We start from the raw sequence: 26667 nt of genomic DNA on the forward strand, positions 1-26667 counted from the left end.
TAACGGGGCAAACATATCTCTGAAGTAACAGTGGAAGCTTTTGTCGTACAATCTTCTAGTTGTCCATGCCCGGTGTCGGCGACACCAAGTCCCAAAAGAATATCGATGGATATCAGAGGAAGTGTACTGCTAGGCTGAGCGGGTCGGTCGCTCGGTCAGAATTTCGCCACTCCGGTGTCCCATCCGGTCGGACAGAACCTTGCTACTCCTGTGCGTGTATCCGCTCGGCCGAAGTTCCATTATGCCACTGCTGAGACCTGCTGCCAGGCCGAGCAGGGTAGCCGCTCGGCCGAAGTTGAGCTCTGCCAATGCGGAAATCTGCTGCTTGGCCGAGCGGGGTAGTCGCTCAGCCGAAGTTTCACTCTGCCAATGCCAAGTCCTGCTGCCTGGCCGAGCGGGGTAGCCGCTTGGCCCGACTTCTGCACTCGTCTCCTCCTTCGTTCGACGTCCCATATTCCATTGAGCGTCAATCATTTGACACCTCCCCATGTCGAAGGCGCGATCATATCGGGACCCTCTTTTTTCGGTCGGGGCATGCTCGCCCAACCGATTAATGTTATCTGTACGTTGACCACCTTCATTTTGACCTTCATTGTGATCGCTATCCTCTACCGGATGAGATCCCATCATCACTGTATCAATCAACTTTAAAGTAATTAATTACTTTGATATAAATTTTTCTAAATCAACGCCCACAAATCAAATTTTGATAGTGTTAAAGTCGAGATTATCAATCAACTTTTATAAAGTAATTAATTATTTTGATACAAATTTTTCTAAATCAACGCACACAAATCAAATTTTGATAGTGTTAAAGTCGAGATTATGCTCATTGTTGAACGGGTCATATTAAATATAACTAACATAAATAAAAATAAATAAAGAATACTATTTTATAATAAAGATTTTTTTAAAAGAAATTGATGAAAACGGTACAGATGCAAATCGTTGAATGATCTCTAAAAAGCTATACATAAGATCAAGAGGCTGAGGTTATGAGATCCACGTGTAGCCAATTGGAGTACAAAGTTTCTTCCGCAAGCAGCGAAGACACTTTTGTTTTTTTATATATTCAGTGGAAAAGTCTATTATAATTAAATTAAGATTATTAAACATATCAAAATTTCGAGTGATGCTATGTGTTTTTCAAAAAAAAGTCGTTCCTTGCCTTTTGAAAATTTAAAGGAAGTTAATATCCCCAAATATAATTTTTCTTGTATTTTGAATAAAAAAGTATTTCTATTATATATTAAGTGAGAGATTTTTTTTTAATCTGGAATGAAATTATTTTAATAATATTATTATACAAAGTTAAACTTTTAATTCTGTAATAAAGATCTTATAAATCAAATTTAAGATGATTTCAATGAATTTTGCTTAAACATTTATCATAGCAATTCCTCCTTAGTCGTATGTGATTAGAGGGCTTAATTGCTATTTAATTTGAGCTTTTGATTAGTCAATAATCAAACTTAGAAAAGGATCTAACTTAAAAACAAATTACAGTCGTGGCAACGTGTTGGTCAAATCCATGACAATATAGAAGATATGAGGGGTATTTTGATAAAAGAAGCATAGGGGCATAATTGGAATTTAGATGATTATAGGTACATTTTCGCTTAATTTGCCTCCGACTATATTAGTTATTCTCTTCCGTCTTGGAAAATAAAGCGAGGCAAACACTCGACCTAATCGACGAGCGAAGGCGAAGACCTCGCCTTCAACGGGGAGCCAAAGAGGCGTTATCCTGAGTGCTACTGTCTGCCATGCAATTTGACATTTTGATCTGATTGGCCCCTTGGTCTTTGACTTTGATTGAGATGGCGGCGGCGGTAGAACCTACTCCTCCTGCTCCATGTTGCGCGACGATAAAAGGCGGCGGAGACGCAGGGTTCCCATGCCGTGGCAGAGGAGGCCGTTGCGTGAAGGATGGCTGGGAGGTTGGTGTTCGCTGTGAACAGAGAGAGGTTCGAGTTAGCCAAGGTCGATCCTTCCACCACCTTGCTCGAGTTCTTGAGAACCCGCACTCGATTCACTGGATCCAAGCTCGGTTGCGGCGAGGGTAAGTGGCTATATTCTCTCTCTCTCTCTCTCTCTCTCTCTCTCTCTCTCTCATATTTTGTTGATTTCGAGTTGGAGATATATAGTCGCTTGGTTCGTAAAGGTTTTCCTTGGTTGTTTCCTTGTCGAAAATGAGCGTTTTCTTGCTGCCGAAGATGTTTGTATTACTTGTTCAAGTAATTTTAGTACCCTTCTTTCTGGGAGAAAAGATGCAAATTTTTCTCTGAATTGAAAGTTTCATTAATTTTAAAAGCTGAAAGGTGCTTCTTGGTTCTTCATTACTTTTGCTTTCTAAAATTTCGATGTTTTATTTATTTTTTGTTTGGTTGATGTTGAATTTGAACAGGGAATTGTTTTTCGTTTTTTTAAAAAAAATTAAATATTAAAAGTGTTGATTTTCAACTGCTAGAAGGGGATTGAATCTTCCTGTTTTTACTCTGGTCTTTTTCATTTTTTGAATCTACCTGTTAATCTGTTATTCGTTCGAACTGTTTCAGTCTTTTGGATATCAGTAGTCTTGATATTTCCATTTTGGGTTACATTATTTTTACTATTTGTTTCATTGACCGATTTAGATGAGAGAACTCAGCCCATCAACTTGTGTGACTTTATCATTGATAGTAGTAGCTCAGTACTCATCTAAGGCTATAAAATTTCATTATTAGTCAACAACTCAATGTGTGACTAAATTTAAGTGTCCCTTACTTATGGCTTGGCATTCTATCAACACCTAGATTCAATTTTATACTTTAAAATAATCCCTAATTAATGCATGGGAGGTCTCGTACACCTTCTCAATGCCTCATCACACACAGGATTAGGTCCGCTATGATACCAATCTTTATGATCCACTCAAGAACTGACCTATCAACTTGTGAGGCCCACCGCTGATTTAAAATGCTAAAATCCAAATTTATAATAGTTGCAAAGCTCATAAAACTTCTTTATTACTCCGTAACTCATCATGGGAGGACTTTGCATATGTAACTTTTAATCGTTTTAGATACATAAAAGTAGTGCAATTAAAATAATATATCATTCATAAGCAATTAAATATTTATTTTAATTGAAAATAATCAATATATTTCATGGTTGAAAATAATTAAATTAAGTTATTCAGTTTAAAATTATAAGAAAAGAAAGACAAATTCATTTAATTTAAATCTTTTTAAAAATATTTTAGTAATTTTGTATAGATGGCAAGAGTACATAAATATTATATATTAAAATATCAAACGATTGCAATTTGTTTTTGATTTTATTATTGAGGTGGTTTATAACAGTAACAGGGATGTATCTAATTAACTGGGCAGTCAGCAAACAATCCTCTCAATGAAGGTTAAGCAAATGGATTGGTTGACGCAGTGTTTTGTTGATTAGGCTTATGTATGGTTGTCAAGTGCCCTTTTAGTAAACTTAACTATAATATTATGGCTGTGATGTGACCTATATAAAATCAGAAATATGGAGTGAGAAAACATCATAGGAGTATGTCTAATCACGTTAACAAATATATTAATTTGATTGAAATGATAATAGGACATGAGATAATATGACATATGATGTTAATTGGTTTGAAATGATGATTGGTCATCAAAGGTGGGGGTTTAGTGGTTCAATGATTGATGAGATTTTATAATATTAGAATGGATTTCTTGTCATTGTAGTTCAAACATTGATGCGTCATGATTTAAAACTTTTGAAAATACTTATTAGATTTGGCAAGAATTTGAAAGGTTATAAAAAAAAAGAACAGCCCGGTGCACGAAACTCCCGCCATGCAGGTTTAGGTAAAGATCCATTATATGTAGCCTTACCTTGCTTTTTGTAAGAGGTTATTTCCAAGATTCGAAGTCGTGACCTTTTGGGCAATAACTTTACTGTTGCACCAAGGCTCCCCTTCAATTTGAAAGGTTATAGCATTTGATTTTTTTTTTTTTTTTTTGACAAGACCAAAGGCTGCACAAGTTGTTAATCTATTTGGGTGAATCAAAACATTAACCAATGTTTATAAAAAAAATATTCCTTCATCGGAATTTGATTTTTTTTAATTGTCCAATTAGTTTAACTGCTTCATGTTCTGTTTTCTTTTCTAATTGATGTATGTTTTTCAAATGTTCAATTAAATGGTTTAATTGAATAATAATAGTCCAAAATAATGTTGGCGTAGCGAGACCGGCAAGAGGGGGGTGAATTGCCTGAAAAATAAAACTATACCCTCCTCAAGATTTTTAACTCAAAAATGCAACACTAAACAAATAAATAAGCAGAAATAAAAAGGAGACCAGAAATTAACTTGGTTACAACCAAGACGGTTGTTAATCCAAAGCGGTTGAACAATTCCACTAGAATATCTCCTTCACTGTAGGCGGAGAAGCCTTTTTACACACTTAGAACGCTCAGAGGTTGTTAGGAATGATTACAGAGTTGATTGCTTGAATGAATGAATATTTCCTAGCTCCAGGGACCTTTATATAGCTCCTGGAAAGTCTATTCTGAGGGTCCAAGGCGCCTCCAATAAGGTTCAAGGCGCCTCCAACCAAGTCAAGCGGATAAAGTTCTATCCGCACACAAACGGCCTGAGGGTTCAAGGCGCCTCCAATAAGGTTCAAGGCGCCTCCAACCAAGTCAAGCGGATAAAGTTCTATCCGCACACAAACGGTCGAGTTGACCCGCGCTGAGGTGCCTCAAACAAGCTTGAAGGCGCCTCAAAGGTTTGAGGTACCTCCAATGCTTGATTGAGGTGCCTCAAAGGTGGAGGCGCCTCCAATCTTGATGAAGGCGCCTTGAGCTGCATTTTCAGCTCGCTTTCTCCTTTGCTTTGACTTCCGAAGCTTCATGGGTTTGGGTGATTCCGGCCAACCGAAATAGGGATCACCCGAACCCAATTTCCGACCTTCTCCTCGAGCAGTCTTCCGTCCCGGCTTTACGTCTCTCGAACGTCGCGCACGTTCTTCTCGCCCAATGGTGTACTCTTCCGCAGCTCTCTCATCCTTCGGACGCACCGAGCCCGTCGGCTCCCTTCCCGTGCCGTCCTTTTCGCTAGCTGCGTCTTCCGCTCGACTTCCTGCGCTCCTAAGTTCCTGCACACTTAGACACAGGGATCAAATAACAACAGGACCTAACCTAACTTGGTTGATCACATCAAAATACCCACGGGGTCCAACAAATAATAGGATTAAACCAAATATAGTCAGTACATCTGAGATTTTAGATCGAAATTTCATTTTGACAATCCATAAACATATATTTCTATAGGTTAAGTTGCTGATTACCAGATTATGGTCAATTTGTCTATAAATTTTCTAAATTAGTGGCATCACATGGCCTCATATGGCACTTTGAGGGTATATATTACTTATTTAATTTTCATTATAATGTGTTAACATTATTATCGTAATAAGTATTTGAATTATTACTGGGATTAGAAAAGCCCTTTTCTTTTTCTATAATCGAAATAAAGTTCATTGTATGTTGATATGTTTCATCAATTCCTTCTTGATTTCTTTCATCGTTCTAAATGGATTCATTGATAATTTTTTTTTTGTTGAAAGTTGTGCATTGACCTTCGAAATGCTATTATTCTCGTCATTATATTTTACTTAATTAGTCATAAATGTACCTTGGATTTTAAGATTCAGTAATTAACTTAAAATTACTAAATCAAGACATGACAGAACATGATGACTCCTAAGAAGTGTCATGTAAGTCACTTAGATGTGTAACAAAAATGAGACATGAAGGTAGGGTTGGTGGTAGAGGGTAGATCACATTGTTGCAATAAAATAGTGGCTTCTCATAAAAGGTTTGCTTACTTGAATGAAAAATATGAGGGGAGAGAAAGTGACACAAAAGACATTGAAAATAATAGTAGAACTCCATATGCAATTTTGTCATTGTTTCTCTCCCCCTCCTTTCTTCCCAAAAGTAATTGGACCCAAGGAGACTGAGAAGTAGAGATCTGACTTGGATATCAAGTTGGGAAGGATTATGTCACATTCATAAGGAGACCTACTACAATATATATGGCTAACAGAATACCTAACAGAATACCCAATAACTAAATGCTCCATGTGGGAAAAATCCCACGACACAGCCATTAAATATTAACTTTGAGAGATGTCAAGTATTTTTTTTCTAGGAAAAGATTATCTTCTAATGTTCTCATGTATTCACCATTATTCACCTGCAATTTTTTAGAAATGCCTTCCATTTAGTTCCTTGGAATCTCTATCTGGTTTTCTTCATGTGTAATCACTAAACAGCTCTTGATGCATTCTTCCAGATGGTGTGCAAGTGGTGGCACTACATTTTGTTCCACTAATATAATCTATCTTGATAAATGGATTAACTTTTTCAGTTATTGGTTGTCTAGTCGTTCGCACAATAAACTCAGACATGACATATCTTTTGTTTTAACATAATCAGGTAACTTAATTGTGCAGGTGGATGTGGGGCTTGTGTTGTTCTTCTTTCTAAATACGATCCAGTTAGTGATCAAGTGAAAGAATTCAGTGTTAGTTCTTGTCTTACACTACTTTGCAGTATAAATTTTTGCTCTGTTACCACTACTGAAGGACTTGGAAATACCAAAGATGGCTACCATTCAATTCATCAGAGGTTCTCAGGGTTTCATGCAACTCAGTGTGGCTTCTGCACTCCTGGTATGTGTATGTCACTCTTCTCTGCCCTTACAAATGCAGATAAGACTGATGGGCCTGAACCTCCCATTGGATTCTCTAAGATCACCAAATTTGAGGCTCAAAAGGCTATTTCTGGCAACCTTTGTCGATGCACCGGTTATAGACCCATTGCAGATGTCTGCAAGAGCTTTGCAGCTGATGTTGATTTGGAAGATTTGGGTCTAAATACATTTTGGAAGAAGCCAGAGGATGCAAATGTTGATAAACTACCTCCTCACGACCAAGGCAAAATTTGCACTTTTCCTGAATTCCTGAAATCTGAGATCAATTCCTCTATGGGTGCCTTAGAGAGTTCCCAAGATAGTGGCTTGCCAGAGTGCCAGTGGTATCGGCCTTCTAGCCTTGAACAAGTCTATAAACTTTTGAATTCCAATGAATTCACTGAAAGACATGTTAAATTGGTTATGGGTAACACAGGATCTGGCATTTACAAGGAAAATGACCTGTATGAAAAGTACATTGATCTCACAGGTATACCAGAACTCTCAGTTGCCAAAAGGGTTAGCAAAGGAATTACATTTGGAGCTGCTGTGACAATTTCCAGGGCTATTGAAGTGCTGAAAGAAAAGGATAATACTGTACTCCATTCGGATGGAAAATTAATCTTTTGTAAAATTGCTGATCATATGGATAAGGTTGCTTCTCCCTTCATCAGAAATATGGCTAGCTTGGGCGGAAATCTGATTATGGCACAAAGAAATCAGTTTGCCTCAGATATTGCTACAATACTTCTTGCTGTTGGATCAATTGTTTGTTTTCAGACCGCTTCGGGGAGGTTAATTATTTCACTTGAAGAATTTCTTAAGTTGCCTCCATGTGATGACAGAACCATACTCATAAGCATACATATTCCTTATTGGAGTTCGGCAATAGATTCATCCTCTGTAACTAGCAAGGTCATGGTTTCTGTTCCTGAAAATGATTCCAGTATTCTGTTTGAAACATACCGAGCAGCTCCACGTCCACTTGGGAATGCTGTTTCTTATCTGAATTCTGCTTTCTTGGCTCATGTTATTTCTGATAAGATCTCTGGGAATCTTATTTTACAAAATATACACTTGGCTTTTGGGGCTTATGGTAGTGAACATGCCATCAGAGCAAGAAAAGTTGAGGAGTTCTTGACAGGCAAAATTCTCACAGCCTCAATTTTACTTGGAGCCATTCATTTACTGAAAGAGACCATAATACCAAAAGTAGGCACTCGTCATTCAAGCTACAGAGCAAGTTTGGCCATTACTTTTCTGTTCAATTTTTTTCAACCACTTGCCAAAGAATTAGTTGTGGCTGAGAAGATTAACAATGTGGATATATCTAGTGTTGCTACACTTACTGATTATCCAAATGGTAAAACTAATAGGTCTGAGGACATAATGCAACCAAGGACATCAAAATTTGAACAACTCTGCAATCCTAACGTCATCTTATCTTCAAAGCAGTCAGTTGAGTTTAGCACAGATTATCATCCTGTTGGCATGCCTATCAACAAAGTTGGAGCTGAAATTCAAGCCTCTGGTATATGTTCTGGAGTTAACTCTTTTTTTATACAGAGTTTTTTTGTTGTCTTTTGGGTGCGTATTGCAGTTTTTTTATACAGAGTTTTTATTTTCAATATCTAGTAACATCTTTTCCAAATCTAATGTAATTCTTCGATATGATACAAATCTGCAAGTGTTGCAGAAGATATGATTATGCATCTGTTCATTCTCTCTTAGATTTCACCTTTACATCAACTCATGATATTTAAAACTATAATATTTTCAGTTTTATTGTGTGCTTGGACTACTGAGCCACAGAGGCCTCATAATAATATGACAAAAATGGTTATGCTTAAGTTACCAGCTCATATAGTTCTTCAATTGAATCACACCTCTAATGAATATTGGAAAAAATGTGAGCTCAACTTTACTGTAATCTGATCTCCATCCAGGGGAAGTATTATGATAGTTTTGGTATCTAGACAATTTTTATCCACAGGCATTTTTTTTGTACTTGATCCCACTTAATACCCAGTTGTCCACTACTTTGAAAGGATGTCTACAATGATAGTATAAGAATATTAAACATTAGACTACTTAGTAACCTAACACGAGCATTCTTATTGATCTGGAATTGATATTACTTATGCATACATTTTCCAACTCTAATTATATTAAATTTAGAAATTAAGATGCTTCTTTTCTTATGGTTTTTTGTGTTATTGATTTTCTCCCTGTAGCATGATGTGACTGTTCTTTCAATCGTTGTCTTTCTTTCTTGTGGGGATTTTTTGATTACTAAAGCTTGACATTTTGATTTGATGGAAATGAGAAATATTATACTTTCTTTCTGAATTTGTGGGCTTGGAAGAACTTTTAACTCTTTCTTGTGTGCTTAATAATGGATTGCTAAATTACACATCATTATCATTTTACAAATGTTACATTTGTTTGACAAGGTCATAGTTTATGTAGTTATCAGTGTTTGGTTTTACTAAATCTTATTACCAAACCAGGTGAAGCAATATATGTCGATGATATTCCTTCTCCTAAAGATTGCCTTTATGGAGCATTTGTGTACAGCACACGTCCTTTGGCTCACATAGAGGGCATTACATTCAAATCTACACAGGCATCACAGAAAATCATTGCTTATATTGGTGCTGGTGACATCCCAAAACGAGGGGAAAACATTGGATGCAGATTTGTTTTTGGAGATGAACCACTATTTGCTGATTCTTTGACTGAATATGCTGGTCAATGTCTTGGTGTTGTGGTATACCCATTCTCCTCTGACTAGTTTTATCGCTATCTGTTTTTGTAGAGTATTTCACAATTTAGTAGAGTTAATTGTCGTCAAATAAAAATATACATTCTAAAAAGCAGTACAAAGAATGCCACATGAGCTACATCTATTTATTTGATTGCTTTAGGTAGCAGAAACACAGAGATACGCCAACATGGCTGCTAAACAAGCAAACATACACTATTCCAATGAGGACTTGGAACCTCCAATCCTATCCATCGAAGATGCTATCGCAAGGTCAAGTTTCTTTGATCTGCCTCCCGCAATCTATCCTAAGCAGATCGGTGATCTGACCAAAGGAATGGATGAAGCTGATTATAAGATTCTCTCAGCCGAGGTAATTTCATGTACTTCTTCTCACAGTTTAACCAAGATAAATGGTAGTAACTTAGTCATCTTCAGCTTGGCTTCTGTTTTCGCTGGCTATTTTATATTCTTGGCATTTCTTGCTATGTGTTTGCTATTGGATTCTTTTACATTCTTTTTTGTATTTCACTTAATATCTCCGATGTTGTTTGTGAATCCACCATTCTTCATGCCCTAGTGACAGAGTACATGACTATTTGATGTCTGTTGCATATATGCCTCCAAAGAGGTTTGCTTGCCACCTTCATAATAAAGTAATAGAATAAAATGCACATGAGAAATTTATATCCACATGCTATCTCCTTAGTTCCTGGCAATATTATTTAAAGACAAACCATCTACCATAGTAAATGACAAAAAAAGACAAACCATCTCCGCCAGATCATTTATTCTTTATAAGTTCCAATTTTTCTGTAATGAACTTTCTGAACAGAAAAATTTCATCTTGTAGTTAATCAATAATTGGTTATTTGGACCATCAATGAGCAGAAGAGCATAAATATTTAGTGAAAATGACATTTGGTAGTGGTGCCACAACCACAATTACATTTCTTTAATTTCTGACATTAGCTGTGTTTGCTTATAATAAAAAAAGCTTCTAAGATGATGGCCACCTAGAAATAAAGTGACAATTCTGAAGTTAAATGATTCAAATAGCTATACAGGTGCCACCTGGCATTTTTTAATACTAGTCTCTAGCAACGACCTATCTTGCTCATATGGTGACACTGATTTTTCTAGACTCTGCACTATAAGTAGCATTCTGCCTCTTTCAGTATGATTTTGATTTAGCTATCCCAAGAAACAGCATTAGTTATTTTCCTGTGTTCTGTTACGTTTCTAATTAACCGTCTGTGATGTTTATCTACAGATTAAACTCGGTTCCCAATATTACTTTTACATGGAAACACAAACAGCTCTTGCCATTCCAGATGAAGATAACTGCATTGTGGTTTATAGTTCAACTCAATTTCCTGAGCATACCCAGGGTGTGATTGCAAAATGCCTTGGAGTACCGGAGAATAATGTTCGTGTAATTACAAGAAGAGTTGGAGGAGGTTTTGGCGGGAAAGCACTACCATCCATGCCGGTGAGCTTCAAAATTTACAAAAAAAAAAATCTATTTGAAGTATTTCATATGGATATGATCCAATGTTAGAACTATTTTGCCTTCATTTTTACTGGAGAAATGATAATAAACATATAATACAAGTGAAGAAGACTTTGGATAACATATATGCTAGCATTACCCGAGGTGAAGCATGATCTTATTTTCTCCTCTTTGTATCTTTTTAACTACCATGTATTGTCAGAAAAACATGTCGTGCTGGTATCACTCACATGGAATGAGATTTAGATCTAATTACTCATGTTTGAATTTTATTAGCCATTTCCCTATTCAAGATTCTATATTTTTCATCCAAGAAGACCAATGCAATTCTTTTTGTGATAATGAGATATACAGAAAGCTAAAAGAGTACGGCCAAATCCTTGGGGTTATATGACACACCATATGCATTTACTATTATATGAGATTGTCCTAGAAATGGTTTATACTGACCTGCTATGTTAAGCTGAAATGTGTTTATCTTCTTTCATATAATGTAACTTCTGGTATTTGGTGAACTTTACTTCCCACATATTGGTGTTTAGGAAACTACAAAAAGATTATATCTCTTAGCTAATGTTTTATTGAGAACTCAATTAAGATAATATCCTAATATGCAAGGTAGTTCAATTATTTTATTTTTGGCAGCAGTTTATTTAATGCTGTGTTAAGACTCTCTAAAATATGTTGTGATATATAGATAGCAGCCGCATGTGCTCTTGCAGCATTTACATTGCATCGTCCAGTTAGGATGTACCTTGATCGCAAAACAGATATGATAATGATAGGAGGACGGCACCCAATGAAAATAAACTATTCTGTGGGTTTCAAGTCTGATGGGAAGATTACAGCCTTGCACATTGATTTATTTATAAATGCAGGCATAACAATCGATCTTAGTCCACTTATTCCATCTGCTGTTATAACAGCTTTGGAAAAGTACAATTGGGGTGCTCTCTCTTTCAATATCAAGTTATGCAAAACGAATCTCGCAACTAAATCAGCCATGCGAGCTCCAGGAGATGTACAGGGATCTTATATTGCTGAAGCTATTATTGAACATGTAGCAGCTTTCCTATCCATGGATACTGATTCTGTCAGAAAGCAAAATCTGCACACCTATGAAAGCCTTAGGTCATTTTATGGACCCAGCAGTGGTGATGCTTCAGAATATACTCTACCTGTTATAGTCAATGAATTGACTTCAACAGCTAGCTATCTGCAACGCCTTGGAATGGTCCAATATTTCAATAATTGCAATAAGTGGAAAAAACGAGGAATATCCTGGGTACCTATTATATACCGTGTTGCACCAAGGCCAACGCCAGGGAAAGTATCTATTCTAAATGATGGCTCAGTAGTTATTGAAGTTGGAGGTGTTGAAATAGGCCAGGGGCTGTGGACAAAGGTAAAGCAAATGGTAGCATTTGTTCTCGGACAGCTTTGGGATGACGTAAATTTAAATCTTTTGGATAGGTTGAGGATCATCCAAGTAGATAGTTTGAGTTTGATTCAGGCAGGTTTTACTGCTGGAAGCACCACATCTGAATCAAGCTGTGAAGCAGTTCGTCTTGCTAGCGGTATTCTAGTCAGCAGATTGAAGTCACTCAAGCAAAGTTTAGAAGAACAAATGGGTTCAATCTCATGGGAGACCCTAATTTCCCAGGTGTGCGTTTACATCTTAAAGTAGATTGACTATTATTTAAGCATTGTTGTAGCTCATTTCTGTAATTCATCTCTGGCACTCTCATGTACTGCACGGGGATCGAATGTTCATTTCCATATCACATATAGTACATTTAGTAGTTAATTGCATACTAGAGTTAAATAATAGAAAATTACAACAGCACCTCTTTTATTTATGGGAAATGCTTTCATATCTACCTCAAAAAAAAAAAATATCACGTTTAAAAACTTTAAATTGTCATATATCTTTATCTTTACTCTAAGGCCAGTAAGTTCAGTCAGTTATTGTCATGTAGATAAAATAAAAATAAATTATATGGTAAGTTTTTGGATGCCTATATGCCCTTTTGGTGAAAGATAAGATGTTCTTAAAACATTGGCAAGAATATTACTGTCAATTGAAAATCTTCGCTTACAATCAACAAGCAAATGCTAACTGCAATATATATTTATCTTCCATATATTCTAGTTAGAGTATTGGCTGTCTAAACCCACTTTTAAATGTTATTGGTCATGAAAATGATGAAACAATTTGGAAACCTACAATGCATTTGTTTTTCATGAAATTTATCCTACATTTATGTACATAAATGCTAATGCCATGTGAGGTTTGCATTAGGTCTTGGTTAATCCATATTATCTATAGTAGCATATCAGTTCTAAAAATTTCAGGTATATACATACTAAACTCAAATTATAGTGACAAAATTAAAAACAATGTTTTGAAGGAATATGCACTTTCCAATTATATTACCTTCATAGTGTTTTCTTCATTCGATAATTGTTGGAGTAGAGGTTTCTCTTAGGATTTAGCTGCTGTAAATTTCCCATCCATTAACGGACAGCTCAGATGTATATCAGTAGTAGTCAGTCTCACATACTACACTTTTTTCCCCCTTTTGCTACTTTGACGGTTTGTGCCTACTTTGGAGTTCATCCTAATTATTTACATTCCATTATAAATTATGCACAGGCAACTATGCAAGCAGTGAACTTGTCAGCGAGTGCTTATTGGGTCCCAGAGAATAAATTAGACTATCTGAACTATGGAGCTGCTATAAGTGAGGTAGTTTCATATAATCATTGGTGTTTTCACCTTTAATTTCATTGCTCGTAACATTGTGGTGTCGCAATAGCCTGCTTTATTCAAGTTTAATTTGCATTCTTTGTAACTTGTGATTTGGTGCACAATGTAGGTGGAGGTTGATATTCTTACAGGAGCTACTACCATCTTAAGGACAGATCTTACTTATGACTGCGGGCAGAGCTTGAATCCTGCTGTGGATCTAGGACAGGTCTGGTGGATGTTTCCATTGAATCTCCTCCTTCATCTGTCCTTTTTAATTTTGATCGTGATAACGGCTAAATGTCTCTCTTGATAAGGGGTCATTTGGATTTTATTGTGCAAATTTTATGACTGCAATATGCCATTGGGAACTCATAGTTCTTTTACTACAAATTAATCTCGCTATCTCTTTTTCGGCAGATTGAAGGTTCCTTTGTTCAAGGAATTGGGTTCTTTTTGTACGAGGAACATGTGGAAAACTCAGATGGCTTGGTAGTTTCAGACGGTACTTGGACATATAAGATCCCTACTGTCGACACCATCCCGAAGCAATTCAACGTTAAACTAATGAAAAGTGGGCATCACGAGAAGCGTCTACTTTCCTCAAAGGGTATGAACACCAATTTTGCTCACAGTTGTTTCTCTACCATGCGAACTAACTCTACTTTGAAACCTTTAATCTGTAAAGTAGCTTATGAGCTTCTTGCATGCGCAGCTTCCGGAGAACCGCCACTGCTTCTAGCTTCTTCAGTTCACTGTGCGGTTCGAGAAGCGATAAGAGCTGCTCGGGCTGAGTTCTCTTCCAACGACGATAACCATTCCGCATCGACATTCCAACTCGACGTTCCGGCAACCATGCCAGTAGTGAAAGAGCTGTGTGGCCTAAACACGGTGGAGAAGTACTTGGAGACTTTGGCGTCTTCTCAAGGGAAAGTGGAAGCCTAACAAGCTTGACTTGGTATGTACACAAGCAAGATCAGATACAATATAGTGATTTCAGGCATCCTTTATTCACTCGAACAAATAGTTATATATCTAGTGAGTGATTCCAAATCACGTTACATTGATCTTCTCTCTCCTCGTATATTTGTTTTGTTGAAGGGGAGTCTTGGCGTAATGGTAAAATTGTTGTCATGTGATAAAAAATTCATGGATTTGAATTTTGAAAATAATCTCTTATAAAAAGTAAGATAAAATTACGTATAATAGTTCATTTTATTGGATCCCGTATGATGGGAGTTTTGTGTTTGTATATTTACTTTGTCGTCTGATGTTGATCAATAAGAAGTGCCATGCTAGAAAGTCTCTTCTTGTTTTATGCGTGGAACAGGAATGAGTCATTATTAGAGTTCCCTCTGTTTTCTTTTGAAAACTATCGATATAGAAGACTTCTTATTGCTATTCCAAAACCACAATATAAAATCACTCAATTTAAACATTTAATTACATGCAAATTAAAATAAAACCGGCAGCAGATTCACCAGCTATCCAAGGGAATTAATTAACAGGATAATTAATCTTTGATCATACGATCAACGCCGCCCTCCCAATCTTTCCGGCCGCCGGTCCAAAGCATCGAGGTAAGCCGAACCGCTCCCCAGCCCCGGTTCACGGCGAGGACTCTGGTCCAAGTACTCGCCGCCAAGCAACCAACTCTGCGGCGCCGCCATCGGCTCGTCCTTCCGCGCCGCGTATGTTGATGGCGGACTCAAGTCGTGGAAGAACAGCGTCGAAAGCTGAGACGACGGCGAATCTCGCGCCGGCGTCGGAGGCTGCCGGATCAGCGCCCGCGCTTTGACCCTCACCGGCACCACCTGGCGGTTGACGCTGACGCGGGGGGACGAGCACTCCTCGCCGGCGGCGGCGCTGGGGCCGGTGAGGCGCTGCACCAGGGTCATGAACTCGCTGGCCTTCACGTGGATGACCTCGGGCGAGACCATGTAGATGACGACCGGCTTCCGCTTATTGTTCCGGCGGATCCCGTTCGAGTCGTCGACAACCGCCGGCGATTCGCGAGGTTCGGCAGCAGCGGCCTTGGGAGGAGGAGTCATGGGCGTTTGGAGATTTGGCGAAGGCGAAAATGGCAGTTGGACGGGCGGTTTATCAATACCATACTTGTACTTCCAAAAGGAAAGAAGTAGACAAAAGTAGGCTGTGAAGTCAACGCAGCGCCCGCCATTTGGAGGGCGGCGACCATGGCATTACTCTGGCCGAAGAAGCAACCGGCGGCAATTGACACCAAATTGCGTTGAGAAGGACAGGAAGAATAATAAATGGGAGCTGGTTGAGCAGGAGAGGTTTTGGTGATGGAAGACGGTCGGCTTGATTGGTGCTTCCTGTGTACAAGTCAACCTAACACGTGCATTTCTCGTGATGGAAGTTTGATCGAGTCAAGTGACTTTTGATTTTCTCCAATGAATAGGATGATAATAAGTATCATAATATTATGGAATAAAAATGAATATAAATTTGGATATTATTCTTAAAAATAATATTTGGTTAGTTGAATATTTTCAATCAGAATGAATTTAAATTTTCTTTTTTACACTTAGAAGAAAATAAGAGAAAAAATTAAATGGAAGATAAAGTTGAATATGAGAGAAACGTATGATGAAAGAGAAAGTGTGATGGAAAAATGAAAAGAGAGAAAGTGTAATGAGAGAAAATGAGGAGAGAGAGCATGATAGGAGAGATTGAGAAGAGAAAAAGTATGATGAGAGAGAAAGAGTGATGGGGAAAATGAAGTGAGAGAAAGTGTGATAAGAGAAAATGAGATATTGAGAAGAGAAAGTATGATGAGAAAATATGATGAGAGAGTAAGTGTGATGGGAAAAAATAAAGAAAGGAAAAGTGTGATGAGAGAAAATGAGGAGAGAGTATGTGATGGAAGAGAATGAAGAGAGAGAAAGTGTGATGAGAGAAAATATGGAGAGAGAGTATGGTAAGAGAGATTGAGGAGAGAGAAAGTATGATGAAAAAAAAGAGGAGAGAATGAAGAGAGAGAAAATAATGAAAGAAAGTGTGTGTGATGAAAGAGAATACAGAGAGAAAATTATAGAGAATGTGTGATGAGAGAGAATGAGGAGAGAAAGTGTGATGAAAGAAAATGAAGAGATAGAAAGTGCGATGAGATAAAATATGGAGAGAGAGTATGGTAAGAGAGATTGAAGAGAGAGAAAATATGATGAAAATGAGGAGAGAATGAAGAGAGAGAAAATAATGAAAAAAAGTGTGTGTGATGAAAGAGAATACAGAGAGAAAATGGTAGAGAATGTGTGATGAGAGAGAATGAGGAGAGAGAGTGTGATGAAAGAGAATGAAGAGAGAGAAAGTGTGATGAGATAAAATATGGATAAAGAGTATGGTAAGAGAGATTGAAGAGAGAGAAAATATGATGAAAAAATGAGGAGAGAATGAAGAGAGAGAAAATAATGAGAGAAAGTGTGTGTGATGAAAGAGATTACAGAGAGAAAATTGTAGAGAATGTGTGATGAGAGAGAATGATGAGAGAGAAAATATAATGATATAATGAGGAGAGAGAAAATATGATGAGAGAGAATAAGGAGAGAGAGTGAAATGAAAGGAAAATTGAACAAATATAGTATTTTTGTCCAAAACTTAATTTTTATTCCCATTCCATCAAAACCCAAGGGAGGGGGTGGGTTTCATTTATACCTAAATTTTTGGGTTTCATTCCAAAATTTTGATTCCATTCCCATCAACCAAACATAAAGTTTAGGAATGAATTCATTCCCTCATTCCCAAACCTCTAAACCAAACGTCACCTAAATTATGGATGACACATGTTAAGTATTAAAAAAAAACAAATACACCCATGCCTACCCACGTGCACGCCCCTTCCCCCACCTCCTCCTTTTTCTTCCTTCCTCTTTTCTTCTCTTCTCCATCGAAGCCTTAAACCCTCTCTTCTTCTTCTTCGTTTCTCTTCTCCAGCGGCGACGAACAACAAGGCTCTCCCTGTTCTTCTTCTCCAAGCTTGCAACCCCCTTCTCTTCTGCTTTTCTCTTCTCCAACGGCCACAAGCAACAAGTTTCTTCTTCCTTGCTGTTGTCCTGCTTCTCGGCAGCATCGTTGGAGCTCCTCGGATTGTGCCGGAGTTCGCCGGACCACTAGGAAAGGGGGGAAAACAAAGCCCTAGTTGCTCTCTCCTTTTCCCCACCAACAGCAGCACCTTGCTGCCTTTTGTCTTCTCCAACTAGCAGCCCTAGTTGCTGTCTTTTTCTTGACAGCACCGTTAGAGTTCGTCGGAGCTCACCGAAGCTAGCTGAGACGGCCAGCGACAAACCCTAGTTGTTGCCCTCTTCTTTAGGATAACTTAAAGTTGTAACAAAATATTGTGATTTATTCTACTTCCTTGACTTCTTCAATAAGATTAAATTCATGCACATCTTTCTTGAGTATCCACTTAGCCATTTGGCTAACTTTCTACATTCCTTGGTCTCCAGTTTTGCAGATACAGGGATCCTTTTGATATTATAGTTGATTTTAGACTTTCATAGAGTTGCTCAGAGATCTCGACGTGCTGATTTTTTTAGTTTGTTTTACTTTTCTTTCGTTGTATTTATATTTTGAAATTTTGTTACAGATGTTTATCTGTATAGTAATTGTAGTCTATGAAAAATATGACATATATATAAATTTGATACATTTTGTGGTTATGTTGTTTCTATTTTATGTATGTTCCAGCCGTGTGGGCTGATGAATATGTTGTTTATGTTTATGTATTGTAATGTATGTATGTATGCTTCATATTGTCACTGGTACAGGGGAGATGCCGTCGGATTTTTGTCTGGCAGGGACTCCTCTGGGGGGCGTGACAACACCTATCACTCCTAGCTACGATTAATTAGTTTTTTTAAGGTAAATTTGTCTGGCAGGGACTCTTCTGGGGGGGTAAATTTTTTTAAATGGTGCTGAATTTAGGAGGAATTATATTAAGTAGGAAAAAAATCGTACTTAATTTAATAGAAAATATACTCGATTCTAGTTTAAAGTGCATAATTTAATAGGAATTATTCTCATTTTTAGATTATTTATATCTAAAAAATATGAAGGGTAATTTTAATAGAAACTATATTCGAATATACTAGATTTTTCTTTAAATCATACTCAATTGGATAGAAAATATACTAGATTTTTTTTTAAATGATACTTAATTGGATAGAAAATATACTAGATTTTCTTTAAATAGTATTGAATTTAGGGGGAATTGTATTAAAACAGAAAAAAATATGCTCAATTTAATAGAAAATATACTCGATTATAATGTAAAGTGTTTAATTTAAGAAGAATTATACTCATTTTTAGACCTTTTGTATCTAAAAAATTTGAGAAGCAATTAATCACAATATTTCCATGAGGGAGTTGAAACAAATAAAACTTTGCATGCATGAGTGAAAATAAATTTTTTTATACATAGGGATTGCATGTAAAATTCAAATTGTGATTGGAGATTTTTATTTTTTATTTTTTTACCATGTCGAAGGGTAAAAAAATGATTTTTTTATTTTAATTTTTACTAATATCTCATATTTTTTAATAAAAATGTTTGACCTCGATTTAAAGATTAATTAGAGGTGAATCGATTAAAATTGAAATTTTATGGTCTAAAAAGAGTTAACGATAAATAGAAAAACAATATATATATATATATATATATATATATATATATATATATATATATATATATATATATATATATATTCTCTTTATATATATATATTCTCTCGAGCCCTAAGTTTTCGCCTGACGACACCCAAATCTTCGCCACGGCGACGGCCTCGACGACGTTGCCTCTCTCCGTCAAAAGCCTTCTTTTTTTCCCCTCCCCACTTGTCGTTGTATCCCTCTACTTCTCTTGCTTCCTCCTCCTTCTCCATTGATCCGAAGGGAGATTACTTCTCCCAACCCACCGGGCTTCCACCGCTGCCAGATCTTGAGGTCTACGTGAAGGAACAGAATCCGTGGAGGGATCGGCACGCGGTGTGGCAGGGCTCCTCGGCCATTTTCTCTCCTGGTTACGGTATTTGTCTCTGCCATGTCTGTGAGCTCATCATCTGAGGAGCCCTAGTGGGAAGTTGTATCAGGGGGATTTTGTTGGGCAATGGGGAATCTTTTTTTAATAGGTTTTTACGTAAGAAAAATGTGAGAACTTGTGGAGAAACAAATTAAAGACCGCAATTCTTACCAATCATGAACACTACAAGGATAGGATGAAAATTAACAAATGTAGCGTGGTCAGGCTCAGGTACTAAGAATTCTCCTGCCACTGGTCTGTGTTAACTGAAACATAGTTAGTACTAACTCTAAGCGTGAATTATTCGGTGACAATTTTGGTTCTTTTCTAGTGTATTTAAGATATTGGGCTCTCAAATCTGAAAAGAATAAATGGTTTAGCTGGCATACTATATTTAAGTATTTTCTTTTATTTTGATTTTGTATACGAGACTATCAAAATTGATTTGCCTATGGGCATGAAATCCAGAGCCCAGTTGACCTATTTTATCTTTTCTCTGAAGTCTTCTTGATTGTAAGTGGTTAACATGGAGGACAACCAGATAGCTTCTTTGATGGATCACAACGGAACTCTCGACCCTGCATGTGACACTCGAGGTACTTTATGATAAGCACTGTTTTTTCATCAGAATTTTCAGTGTGCTGCCCATTAGCTCAATATATCATAATCTATAATCATGCAAATTTTACCATGAAAGAACCTAAAAAAAAGTAACATGTAAATTTGATCATGGGAACGAATGACAGAATTAGAAATATCAACATGTAAATTTAATTTAGTCAAAAAGGTCTGGGAAATAAAGAGTATTATCCTTCTAACTTGCCTGAGTTGGTTGTTTTCCCATTAGTTAATGTAAAATTGATACGAGAATTTGAAAACCAGAGTATTAATATTGTGGGTAAGAAACAGAATAATTTTATGTTATCTTTTTTATTACTGCAGAATGCCCTGTGAAGCAGAGATGTCAGGAACAGAGGGAAGCACTTCCAAGGGAACCTCATTGTGTCATTTGTGGTCGTTATGGTGAGTATATATGTGATCAGACAGATGAAGACATTTGCAGCATAGAGTGTAAAACAATCCTCTTGGCAAGACATGAAAATACTCAAAATACAAGATTGAATCCTGCTCCTCTAGTGAAAATTCCTACAAATGATGAGTGTTTTTATGTTAAAGGCAATAATAAAACTGACTTAGGAGGTTTAACGTCGATTCAGATTGAATCCTTGAGAAGCAAAATTGAACTTTGCATCAAAGGAACTTCCGTTCCTGCTCCGGTGTTATCCTTTTCTTCTTGTTATCTTCCGGAAAAGCTTGAGAAAAATCTTGAAAGTGCTGGCTATGTGATACCAACTCCAGTACAGATGCAAGCCATACCTGCAGCATTAGAAAGGAGAAATTTGCTTGTTTCTGCTGACACTGGATCTGGAAAAACAGCTTCATTTCTGGTTCCTGTAATTTCTTATTGTTCAAGCATCCGGTTGCGGCATGCCTCTGGGCAGAAAAATCCATTGGCTGTGGTTCTATCTCCCACCAGAGAGCTGTGCATTCAGGTGGAGGAGCAAGCCAAGTTACTTGGGAAAGGTTTGCCTTTTAAAACTGCTCTTGTGGTTGGTGGAGACCCATTGGCTGGGCAAATCTATCGGATCCAAAATGGTGTTGAATTAATTGTTGCCACCCCTGGAAGGTTGATAGATCTTCTAACTAAGCATGACATCGAGCTCAGTGAGGTATCCATTCTGGTTGTAGATGAGGTGGACTGCATGCTGCAGAACGGATTTCGAGATCAAGTGATGCAAATATTTCAAGCCCTTTCCCAACCCCAAGCATTGATGTTCTCAGCAACTGTTTCTAAAGAGGTTGAGAGAATGGCTAGCTCAATGGCTGATGACTTGATATTTATCTCTGTTGGCAAGCCAAACAGGCCCAGCAACTCAGTAAAACACATTGTCATTTGGGTAGAATCAAAGAAGAAGAAGCAGAAGCTTTTTGAGATATTAATGAGCAAACAACATTATAATCCACCTGTTGTTGTGTTTGTGGGTTCGAGACTAGGAGCTGATGTTTTGTCGGAGGCAATTTTTACTGCAACTGGAATTAAGGCCCTTTCAATTCATGGTGAGAAGACGATGAAGGATAGAAGAGAAATCCTTCGGCAGTTTCTGACAGGAGAGATTTCGATTATTGTCTCAACTGGAGTTTTGGGACGAGGAATCGACCTGTTGAAAGTACAACAGGTAATTATTTTTGACATGCCAAATTCAATGGAGGAATTTATTCATCAAGTGGGAAGGGCATCAAGAATGGGAGAGGAAGGTACAGCAATTACCTTTGTGAATGACGAGGACAAAAAGTTATTCAGGGAACTTGTTCAAAACCTGAAATCTGTTGGAGCTGCTATTCCAAAGGAACTTGCTAATTCAAAGTATTTGAGTGCCTATGGATTTAGCCAACCAAGGAAGCGGCGGAAATATGGTTCTTAAATATTCTTTTTCACGAAAGTTTGAGGAGACAACCTCTTACAGATCCAAGGAATCTTTGAAAATTGCTGCATTGCTGGTAATGAACATAATGGTGCTGATAACAGGTAGTGTTAGTTGTTTGTAGTTTTCCCTCTTTATATTGGATCTACGCTATCTAATTACTGAATGTTCTAGTAATAAAACTTGAATAAGCTCTTTGCTAGTCAAATTACTATATTCTATTTTACAGAAGTGTGAAATTTATACATGCAGAAATTCCATTCTGCTGCATTGTCCTATGATTCTCGACCATAGAAAATTTTCTGTTTCCTGCATTGTCCTTAAAACAATGTTATTATTTTGATTGTTAGGGTCTAGTCATATTACTATATTTCTTGGTGATGTAGTAGTTTTTCCATATGTGCTGCATTGTCCTTGAATCTTAGTGTATCTAACTTAGAAAATTTGACCATTTAATTATGTTGCTGAGTCATTGAATATGTTGAAAAGACTATATTCAACTTTGTGATTCTTCACAGAACAGTTTTGTTCTCCCAACAGTAAAGATGATTCCTGGTCAGTAATAACTATTATGTGAAATCACCAAGTATGAACTTGAATGAAGTAGTTTTTCATTCACTCATTCAGCCATGTAGATAGTACAAGAGGTAATAAAGAAGATAGGCAGACTTTGTCAGAGTAATTGTTGTATTTCTTCTGAACTTCCTCTTCTTCTCAAATGTAAGTCGTAATAAAAGCTTAAACAATTTCTTTTGCTGCTGTCTGCTTGTTCTTTCAGACTCCTATATGGTTCTTGATTTGATTTAAAAGTCCCAAAGTTTTCAACGAGAGTTTAGTTTGTTTTTGATTGATTATAATTTGCTTCCGCACTAGATCAATCCAGTTACACATGTTACTAGTTTGTAATGGATGTATTGGTTAAATCTCATGCATCTACTCGCTATAATGTCCCATAAACTTCTAACCTTAGCTCATATTTCTCAGCTGCGGATCCAAAGCGCGTGATGAAGGAGAACTTTTTGCGTGATGGATCTAGCTTTCCATAAGACCTGCGATGATCCTTGCCATGCTACCTTCGGCTCTAGTTTTTTCCTCCTGCACACTCAGGCATGATTTGGTGGATTTCCAGCGTACAAAGAGTTGAGAGCATGGGAGGCCATCTACATGATGGTCAGCATCATCATCTGGAAGAAAAGGTTCAGTTATCTGCAACAACTTCGACGAGGAACCAAAATTATACAGGACCCTGCAAAGCTAACGAGGATAGGAATAAAACTAGAGCATTCATTTTCATGAAATTGAATTTCTTGGATAATATAAAGTGTGCGATCTCTTAATACTTATTTCTTATTTTGTATAGACAGATTGATCAAATTAAGCGTACGTGCAAATTAAATAGATTGAATGGATTAAATGGGCAAACTGATCTATGCGAGGATGATTGCAGTTAGGGAATTGTTGAATTTAACAGGGGGACAAATTAAATTTAGCCCATTGCTTATTCTAATTAATTAAATTCCTATCCGTTCCTCCAAACGGATGGAATCAAAGCTGTAATAACTAAAAATCTAAAGGCCGCCAGCGTTTCATCAAGATTCCTTTAAAAAGAAGAGAGGGAGGGGAGGCGCCGACCGATGGCGCGAAACAAGGCGGAGCGCAGCCTGTCGCCGCCTCTGCCTCCTTCGACGCCGCCTGCGGAAACAGAAACGGTGCTCACGGCTGCGGCGGAGCGGCGGCAGCTTGTGATACTCAAGCGGTCTAAGTCCTGGCATAGGTGCCGCGAGGTGGCCGGGGGTGCTGCCGCGAACTGCGCCGCCCTGTGCTGCTGCTGTCCCGCCGTGCTGTTCGACGTCCTCCTCGCGGCGACGGTGCGGGTCCCTGCGGCGCTCTGCCGCCAGGCGCTGAAGGCGCGGGCCAAGCGGAAGGAACAGGCCAAGAGGAGGAAGGAGACGAGCACGGACGGCGGGGGTCCCGAAAATGCGGAGGTGGATGCCGAGGTGCCCTTGGCGGCGACGGAGGAGATGGCGGAGTCGATCCCGTCGGAGAAGATTACGGAGGTGGAAAAGGATATGTTGGCCCTGTTTTGCAACGCCGGATTCTGGCGGAGCTCGTCACAGACAGAGGACAACCGCCGGTGACAGTTATTATTACCATTTACAAATATCCTCATCTTTTGTTTATTACCATTTACAAATAATTATTATTTTTTAATCCAAATGTCCGGACTTCACTTGACTAGTCCTAGAGGTGGGCAGCTCTTCCTTTGTTTATGCATTGAGTACCTCCGAAAATACAGTAATACATTGACGACTGATCCCTCCAGTCATATTCGTTAGCTTGTGAAAGCACATCAATTTTTCTAAAGTCAGTTTGAACCAAACTCAAATTTATTAAGAATAACTTGAATAATCATTTTAATGATTTAATTCATTTTAGACTCAACTTAACTCAATTATTTTATTAAATAAACTTCTTTTACAATCCTAATTATTCTTTTCTTTTTTTTTTATCTTTACTTTGTAAAAAGATAACCAAAGAAGCTTTGACTTATATAACAATTTTTATTATAATTGTGTAGGAATTTCTGGAAACTTTTATTTACAAGTAATCAACTTTGGTCAATTGTGGATGTTAACATATGAACTAAGTGATAGGTCCTTTTGTTTATGGTGTTCATAGTTGTGATTCTTTGCTTGCTTCTTAATCAATCCATGCAAAGTGCATCATGAAGAGTTTGGTGTCACTTCAAATCAAGCGGCGACCAGTAGATTCTTCAACAAACTAGTTTAGTATCAATATATATATATATATATATATTATATTTTGTAACACACAAAATTCCTCTGTTCTTCGTCACTTCATCAGCCGCTTCCACCCGCCGAATTTCGTTGTTAAATCCGGTCCCCGACCGCCAAACTGGGGATTTGATCCGTAGTCGAGGAAAATTGAAGCGGGAGTAATCGATCGACATCTCGCATTCGCCATTTGTTCGACGATCTGGATCCTGGATTCTAGATGTTTGCTTAGAACCCTAAAGTTGCGATCTTTGATTCAGTGGCTTGATGGTTGTGACGGCGAGGGCTTTGTGGCGGATTTGGGAGCAGGGGCGAGAGCGGACGATGATTCTCTCGTCGCCATTTCTGGTCTCATTCTTTCTGCTGGTTTCGGTGCCGATGCTCTTCGTTCTGGCGCCGAGGATTTTGCCGCCAAAGACGCTCCCGCGCATACCCGACCGCGACGAGGTGGATGACCTCGCGCTCTTCCGACGCGCCACTCTCGCGTCTGCCGAAGGCGGCGGGCTGCGTCGACGCGCAGCCTCGCCGCCCAAGATTGCGTTCATGTTTCTTACCAATTCCGATCTCTCGTTCGCCGCTCTCTGGGAGCAGTTCTTCCGCGGACACGAGCGGCTGTTTAACGTGTACATCCACGCCGACCCTTCCGCCCGCCTTCTGCTCACACCGACGCCCTCTTTCCGCGGTAGATTCATCCCGGCCAAAGCGACGCAGCGAGGCTCGCCGACGCTCATCTCCGCGGCGCGCCGCCTTCTCGCGGGCGCCCTGATGGACGACCCAGCCAACGCCTTCTTCGCCCTCATCTCCCAGCATTGCATCCCTCTCCATTCCTTCCGCTTCACCTACCGAGCCATCCTCTCCGCCCCTGATGCCTCAAAGCCTACCCACCCAGAAGGCGCGCTCCGTCGTCGACGCCGGAGCTTCATCGAGATCCTCACAGGCGAACCGGCACTGTGGGACCGCTACGTCGCCCGCGGGGACGACGCGATGCTCCCGGAAGTGCCATTCGGCCGGTTCCGCGTTGGTTCGCAGTTCTTCATCCTAGCAAGGAGGCACGCCGTGACGATCGTGCGCGACCGCCGGCTGTGGAAGAAGTTCAAGATGCCTTGTCTGAAATCCAGAGAGGATTCATGCTACCCCGAGGAGCACTACTTCCCCACCCTTCTAGAGATGCAGGACCCCGAGGGGTGCACTCGTTACACTCTGACCAGAGTGAACTGGACTGATAGTGTCGGAGGCCACCCTCACACCTACCGTCCGCCGGAGATATCCGGCAAGCTAATCAAGACGCTCAGGAAGTCGAATTCCACTTACTCGTATCTCTTCGCACGAAAGTTCTCCCCCGACTGCCTTCGTCCCCTGCTCGACCTCAGTCACAGTGTTATATTTCGAGATGAGTGTTCTATTCTTGATGTCAGCCGGTTGCGAAAGGTTTACGGTGCAGAAGCAAATGTATGAGGTAAGGAACTATACTGATAATCTGCATTATTAGTGGGCCGTGCCGTATGCCAGGCTAAGTGGGCCGGGGGCAGCTGGGCCTGTTGTAACTTACTGGCGACATTGATTCCTTACCTTTATTTTTCC

The 26667-nt window shown here is 38.7% G+C and overlaps 5 protein-coding genes across 5 annotated transcripts; 4 read left to right on the plus strand and 1 right to left on the minus strand.

Annotated features, from left to right (window-relative positions):
* Nucleotides 1–1676: 1676 nt before the first annotated feature.
* Nucleotides 1677–14940, plus strand: LOC122046414 (indole-3-acetaldehyde oxidase-like). The gene is made up of 10 exons (XM_042607104.1): nt 1677–2062; nt 6507–8276; nt 9256–9515; nt 9673–9882; nt 10783–11001; nt 11720–12685; nt 13679–13771; nt 13902–14000; nt 14192–14381; nt 14487–14940. Exons 1-10 carry the CDS (start codon nt 1930–1932, stop codon nt 14714–14716), a joined length of 4170 nt encoding a protein of 1389 aa, XP_042463038.1. The 5' UTR covers nt 1677–1929; the 3' UTR covers nt 14717–14940.
* Nucleotides 14941–15153: 213 nt separating this feature from the next.
* Nucleotides 15154–16019, minus strand: LOC122046432. The gene has a single exon (XM_042607128.1). It carries the CDS (start codon nt 15820–15822, stop codon nt 15304–15306), a length of 519 nt encoding a protein of 172 aa, XP_042463062.1. The 5' UTR covers nt 15823–16019; the 3' UTR covers nt 15154–15303.
* A 3499-nt stretch (nt 16020–19518) lies between these two features.
* Nucleotides 19519–23689, plus strand: LOC122046423 (DEAD-box ATP-dependent RNA helicase 41-like). Its single transcript, XM_042607115.1, has 4 exons — nt 19519–19814; nt 20311–20404; nt 20751–22395; nt 23276–23689. The coding sequence occupies exons 2-3, from the start codon at nt 20335–20337 to the stop codon at nt 22289–22291; spliced, it is 1611 nt and encodes a 536-aa protein (XP_042463049.1). The 5' UTR covers nt 19519–19814; nt 20311–20334; the 3' UTR covers nt 22292–22395; nt 23276–23689.
* A 236-nt stretch (nt 23690–23925) lies between these two features.
* Nucleotides 23926–24429, plus strand: LOC121992861. The gene has a single exon (XM_042547470.1). The coding sequence runs from the start codon at nt 23926–23928 to the stop codon at nt 24427–24429; it is 504 nt and encodes a 167-aa protein (XP_042403404.1).
* Nucleotides 24430–25215: 786 nt separating this feature from the next.
* On the plus strand, nt 25216–26667 carry LOC122046479 (glycosyltransferase BC10-like). The gene has a single exon (XM_042607199.1). The coding sequence runs from the start codon at nt 25354–25356 to the stop codon at nt 26539–26541; it is 1188 nt and encodes a 395-aa protein (XP_042463133.1). The 5' UTR covers nt 25216–25353; the 3' UTR covers nt 26542–26667.

Source organism: Zingiber officinale, chromosome 1B, assembly GCF_018446385.1.
Source record: "Zingiber officinale cultivar Zhangliang chromosome 1B, Zo_v1.1, whole genome shotgun sequence".
Classification (NCBI taxonomy): domain Eukaryota; kingdom Viridiplantae; phylum Streptophyta; class Magnoliopsida; order Zingiberales; family Zingiberaceae; genus Zingiber; species Zingiber officinale.

Coding starts and splice junctions, on each gene's coding strand:
- LOC122046414 (XM_042607104.1), top strand. CDS start 1,930: ATGGCTGGGAGGTTGGTGTTCGCTGTGAACAGAGAGAGGTTCGAGTTA. Junction 9,516..9,672: donor GTCAATGTCTTGGTGTTGTG/GTATACCCATTC, acceptor TGATTGCTTTAG/GTAGCAGAAACACAGAGATA. Junction 9,883..10,782: donor ATAAGATTCTCTCAGCCGAG/GTAATTTCATGT, acceptor GTTTATCTACAG/ATTAAACTCGGTTCCCAATA.
- LOC122046432 (XM_042607128.1), bottom strand. CDS start 15,822: ATGACTCCTCCTCCCAAGGCCGCTGCTGCCGAACCTCGCGAATCGCCG.
- LOC122046423 (XM_042607115.1), top strand. CDS start 20,335: ATGGAGGACAACCAGATAGCTTCTTTGATGGATCACAACGGAACTCTC. Junction 20,405..20,750: donor CCCTGCATGTGACACTCGAG/GTACTTTATGAT, acceptor TTATTACTGCAG/AATGCCCTGTGAAGCAGAGA.
- LOC121992861 (XM_042547470.1), top strand. CDS start 23,926: ATGGCGCGAAACAAGGCGGAGCGCAGCCTGTCGCCGCCTCTGCCTCCT.
- LOC122046479 (XM_042607199.1), top strand. CDS start 25,354: ATGGTTGTGACGGCGAGGGCTTTGTGGCGGATTTGGGAGCAGGGGCGA.